Genomic DNA, 6211 nt, shown 5'->3' on the forward strand with positions numbered 1-6211 from the left:
TAAAAGTTTTTTATATTTTTTTTTATGTATTTCACATTTGATATAATTTGTATATATTTTTATTTATGAATAATTGACATAATTTTTATTTATGTATTTTATATTTGATATTTGCTGCTTATATTTAGAAGATATTTTAGATCATTATCTGAATAATTATGTGACACTCTAATTTGAAATAATAAAAAAATATTTTACAAAAAGAATTTACAAATTTTAAAATAATTTATTAGACTAAATTTAAAATTGATTAATAAACTTAATTTTACACTCAATTTAAGTAACTAAATTATAAAATAAGGATAAGTCAAACTAGAATACAAACATTAATTATTATATATTTATTATATGTTATCTCACAAACTAACCTAATTACTAGTTACCTTGATATTTATTTCATCAACCTATTTTATATCAAATAAAATTATGCTAAGTTTATAAAAGGAAAATAAATTTTCTAATCTTTTTCTTAATTTTATATCACATCATGGTTAATTATACTTTTATTCCAAGAATATAAGTAAATATAAGAATAATTATTTCTCAAATAATAATCTCATTTTATGAAAAATAAAAAAAATTAGATTCTAAAATTGATCTTTTTTGCTAAAGTAGATGAGGCTAAAAAACTTGAATGTTCCAAATTGGCCCATAGAGAAGTCACACGTGCCAAAGACATTTTTGTAAAGTTATTTTTAGTAATTTTGATTAATGTGAGATTAGATTATGTCATGTCTCAAGGGTGTTTTGTAATTTCATTCACCAAGTTAAAAAAATAATAGTCTATAATTAAGGATGAATTAGCATAACCATAAGTTGTTCGTGTGGGCAAATTATAATATATACCCTATGATTTGGTTGATTATTTATTTATATTTTTATACTTTAAACTAAAAGACTTAGCAATCTTATTATATCAGTTAGAATTATTAAAATAGTCCATGCAAAAACTAATGGTATAAATAACCAAACTATTTTTACTATAGTTGTCGTCCCTAATAATCGAACTACCTCTCCCATCTTTAACATTGAATCCAAACGCAAAGCCAATAACTTTACGCACTCTAATTAGGTATGAAAATGGGTCAGATTAACCTCAGCCCGATCTGTTATCCGACCTGAATCAAATAAATTCGGGTAAAACATTTATATTCAATCCGAATACATTAAAAAAGAAAAACTCTAAGTATGGATAGGATTTTTAAGAAAACCTTGCATATGAATTCAAATAGGGTAAAAAAAAACTTGGATACAAATACAAATATGAGTTGCATAATTTTTCCAGATACGAATATTGAATATATGTTTATCCGCATAAATTATAAATGATTTGCAATTTTTAATTTACTTGTTTAAATAATAAATATTGAGATTGTTACTAATAATTTGTTCTATATTATTTGTAAACATTGATTTTGCTAAATTTATATATATTTAACATGCAAAAAAAAAATTAACTCTTAATATTTTCTGTTATAAGAGCAACTCGATCCATACACCATATCATCAAATTTGGAGCTCGATTGTATTGAAAAGGCTCCATTTGTGGCTCCAAATATGAGTAAATGTTGCTCTATATAAATATGAGTAAGTGTTGCTCCATATTTAGAGCATAATCCAAATAAATATTTAATTTTTTTTATTTTAATTTTGCCCTGTGAAAATTTAATCTATTATTTTTAATTCCGTATTTAGTATTTATTAAATAATCTCTCTAGTTAAATTGATCATATAATTAGTTTTATTATTTAATTTTTAACAAAAATAATATTATTGAAAAGGTATTGTCAAGAATTTTAAAATGAGTCTAATATTAAATTATTTTTAATTTATAACTTTTTAAAAAATTATATAATAAATATTTTTTCTTATTTATTATTTAAAATTGAACTGTGGACTTGTGCTGCCTGACTGCTATGTGCAAGCCAGACTTCATTTTTTTTGTTTCCTCATATAAGGATTTTCTCAACTTCATTAATTAACAGTGGTTAATCAATTTTTTTTAAAGTCAAAATTTGTCAAATAAATTGGACTTTAATCTCTTAATTTTTTATTATTGTGCAAAAAAACAAGTATTTTATGTGCATAAGCATCTAAGATTTACCTTGGCAACTACAATTATATTTTCTAGATTATAAGGTATCAAAATCTTTTCTGTAAGCTTTTTTATATTGCTCGAAGCTTAGTATTAGAGTGTTCATCTGTGGTATGACTCTTTGTATTACTAGATGTATTCAATGTATAATGTTATGATGTGCATAAGCTATATTAATCTACATTGGAATATTCTCAATTTAATATGGAAGCCGAATAAAAGAGGTGGAACAGACAAATGCTTCAATGGTGATATTTCACCCAAATTGGATTGGTTGGTTGATATGGTACCCTTTCTTCAGCTTGTAAACTTGACGAAAACAATAGGTACAAAACCTATATCTTGCTGAGCATCAGAATGGGACTAACACCCTACTAGGTAAACTGCTTCCAATAGGCTCGGGCTGGGCCAACAACCTCCCACATCCCACAGCCACTCGCCGATGCCCAGGCCGACGACGGGAGCAGCCGGGGAAAGTGGAGGGGAGGGTTGAGGCGGCTTACCGAGGGCCACCCTGTTGGACAGGTCCAGTTTCCCCGCCTGATGATATGATTTCGGTATATAGGATGTTATTTAACCGAAAAGACAAAAGCTTGAAGCAAATTAAAAGTTAAATTACTATCTTCATATCATATTAAGTTTAAGTATTATGATAACTAAGTACACATATTTAACCCTTTGTATGTCATCACAAGTAAAATGGCAAAATCTAGTCCAACCTTGGTTGAATAGCAGGATATAATCTTCTGACCAAGGATTGAACAAGACCATATGATCATCCGGCAAAATTAGAGTTATCGAGAAAGAATATCTGATGGGATATTAGAGTGGCAAAAGATATCTGATATGATTTCTTAACAAGTTTAATGGTTAATTGCTAGGTACCTTCAAATCACATTATTTTTAACTAAGTAAACATTTAACCCTTTATATGTCATGACAAGCAAAATGGAAATTTCGTTCAAATCTAGTCCAATCGCAACACTGATGATTAGTTGAATAGCATGATATAAACTTGACACCAAGAATTGAACAATTAAGTATGCTGAAATGAGTCACACCAAGCCATAGCATCAAAGCCAATTATATAAAAAAGCTAGTATTCTTCAATTTAAGAGAAAGAGAAGAAATAAATAGAACAGCCACAATTATATAAAAAGCTAGTATTCTTTAATTTAAGAGAAAGTGAAGAAATAAAAAGAACACCCACAATTATATAAAAATCTAGTAATCTTCAATTTAAGAGAAAGAGAAGAAATAAAAGGAACACCCTCAAACTTCTTATAAAAGGAACACCTACGAGAAGAAATAAAAGGAACACCCTCAAACTTCTTATAAAAGGAAGACCTAGGAAGACCTACAAACTTCTTATAAGAGGAAGACCTACAAACTTCTTATAAAAGGAAGACCCACAAACTTCTAGAGAAAGATAAATCTAAAAGAAAACCTAAAAAAGAAATATTCGCTCAAGAACTTGAAACACCATTCTCAATATTATTGTCCTTCTGTTCGGCATCGGCATCCATGTAGTTCTTCCAGTACCAGTGTTTCTTCCACACCCTCTCCATCATCTCGTCGATCGGCACATTCTTCGTCTCGGGTATCAAGAAGACAGTGAATAACCCCATGATCACAATCCACGCGGCGAAAAAGAAGAAGATGCCAGCTCTCATGTGGCACATCATAGAGAGGAAGGCTTGAGCTATGAGGAAGGTGAAGAGCATGTTGGAGCTAACAGCGAAGAAGAACCCTGCAGTTCTCGTCTCAAGGGGGAATGTTTCACTTGGAATCAACCAACCTAGAGGACCCCAAGACCATGCAAAGCTTGCTACGTATAAGCATACCAATATCACCACTACTATTGCCAAGTGAGGGCTTAGGTTGTTGCTGGTCTTCAAAAACAGTTGCAAAATAATCCCAATTGCAATCTGCCAAATAAATCAAAAACGTTCAATAAAACAAAGAACAAGAAAAAGAAAACTAGAAAACAAACAAGCATGTTAATTAAGATGAAGGAAACAAAACCTGAGAGGCCAACATCTGGACACAAGCTTGAAGCAACAAAGCCTTCCTTCCGACCCTATCGACCAGGAAGACGGATACGACGGTGGAGAGCACGTTGACCGACCCAGTTATAACCGCAGAAAGCAAAGACCCGTCGTTCTTGAATCCCATGGTCTGGAAGAGCACCGGTGCGTAGAACATGATCGCGTTGATCCCGGTGAACTGCTGGAACACTTGCATCAAGATGGCGATCACGAGCTGTGGACGGCTGGATCTCTTCATCAGGTTCCGGAAGGGGCTAGTGATCCGGCGCGCGGCCTCGCACGCGTTAACTATCTCGTCGAACTCGCGGTCGACGTTCTCGCTCCCGCGGATCTTCTTGAGCATCTTCAAGCCCTCGTCCGGCCGTTGCCGCTCGACGAGGCTCGTCGGGGTCTCGGTGATGATTAAGGAGCCCACGAAGAGGATTATCGCCGGCACGCCAGCGAAGCCGAGGGAGAGACGCCACCCAGAGGGGTGGAAGTTGGTCGTGTAGTAGTTGACTATGTTAGCTATTAGGATTCCAATAGTTACTAGTAGTTGGAAGAGGATATTGAGGCCTCCTCTGTATTTGACTGGTGCGATCTCTGATAAGAACAAGGGAATTGCCTGCAAGACCAAGGACAAAAAAGATCCACGCTAAAAAGATTAAGACTAATGTTTTATTCTTTGACTTATAATAGCATGACAGACTAAGATCATCTGATATGGCTCTGATATATATGCATATTAAAATTTGAGGACCTATTCATACCGAGGAAGAAAGAAGTAACATATAATTAAAGGCTGAAGAAGAAAAGGATAATAAACCTGATTGCCGAATCCCACGCCAACTCCAAGCAGGATCCTTCCGATGATCAGCATCGCAAGATCCTGCGCCGCGGCGTTCAGCACGACGCCGGCCAAGAAGAAGACGGACGCCGCCTGCATGGTCCGCTTCCTGCCGAACCTGCTGCATGTCTTGGAGGCGAAGAAGCTCGAGACGAGGGCGGCCAGGTAGAGGGAGGAGGTGAAGAGCTGAAGGCCCTGGTTGTCATACTTACAGTAGTTGTTCTCCTTCACCTGATGCTTTCTTATGTACACGACGGGAAAGAACTTCTCCAAGAAATCATCCATAGATGTTACTCCCCCTAGATATCAAAAGAAAGATTAGGGTTTTGGTAACCAAATAGAGAGGCATTGAGATCTTTTGAATATTTCAATTGTATGTTTTGTTTATATTAGAAGTTTTAATTTTATAGTAAAGAGACTTGAAAGTAACACGAAGAACAATATTCTCTTTTCAGGATTAAAAAAAAAGAGTTCTAAAAAATGAAAAGAAAAATAAAACAAAAGAGTTCTAAAAAAGACAAAAATAATAAGAAAACTTTTTTATAGAAATAAATAATAAGAAAACTTTTTTATAGAAATAGAAAAATACCTTTTTCGTAGATGTATGATAAAAAGAATAGATGACTGTTTCCTTCCGGAAGAGGATAGCAAATAATAATAAAATGATAAATACAAGATACGTAGGTCATCTATGGAGAGTGAATCAACATAGAAAACTCTCTTGACAATGAGTATGTTCTAAAATCTACAGTGAAAACTAATAAAAAATAATAATAGGAGATTGAGTTATACCCGATATTCCAATATCATATCCGAACATTAGTCCACCCATTGCTGCAATCACTGCACATAATATAACATAAAATGTCATCTTCCCCTCAAACTCTTGCGGATTATCATTGCCATTTGGCACCACAAAGCTCGGCATCTTAACTTCTCTATTCAATCTACTCTTCTTCTCTGAAAAAAAAATATAAAAGATCTAGGAAGAGAAAGATTGTATTTATAGAGATAAAAAGATTTGATAGAGATAAAAAGATATGAGAGAGAAAGATAGAAGGGTAAGATGAAATGATAGGTAGAGTTGGTTATGGGTATATAATTAATTTCAGATATCATCATCTATCTTAACAGAGAATATATGGTAATATTCTATTTGGAGGGAGGGATAGAATTAAGAATTAATATCATATAACATTAGGGTGTCAAAATAAGCGAGCCGCTTAAGCTTAAATAGGATTC

General features: G+C 33.2%; 1 protein-coding gene across 1 annotated transcript; it reads right to left on the reverse strand.

The window, feature by feature from the left end:
* Positions 1-3318: 3318 nt before the first annotated feature.
* Positions 3319-5897, reverse strand: LOC140759440 (sugar transport protein 8-like). The gene is made up of 4 exons (XM_073096009.1): positions 5762-5897; positions 4949-5268; positions 4121-4747; positions 3319-4023 (listed from the first exon to the last, which is right to left on the reverse strand). Exons 1-4 carry the CDS (start codon positions 5895-5897, stop codon positions 3562-3564), a joined length of 1545 nt encoding a protein of 514 aa, XP_072952110.1. The 3' UTR covers positions 3319-3561.
* Between the last annotated feature and the right edge of the window lie 314 nt (positions 5898-6211).

This window comes from Typha angustifolia, chromosome 4, assembly GCF_048772165.1.
Source record: "Typha angustifolia cultivar Huaian chromosome 4, ASM4877216v1, whole genome shotgun sequence".
In the NCBI taxonomy this organism is placed as follows: domain Eukaryota; kingdom Viridiplantae; phylum Streptophyta; class Magnoliopsida; order Poales; family Typhaceae; genus Typha; species Typha angustifolia.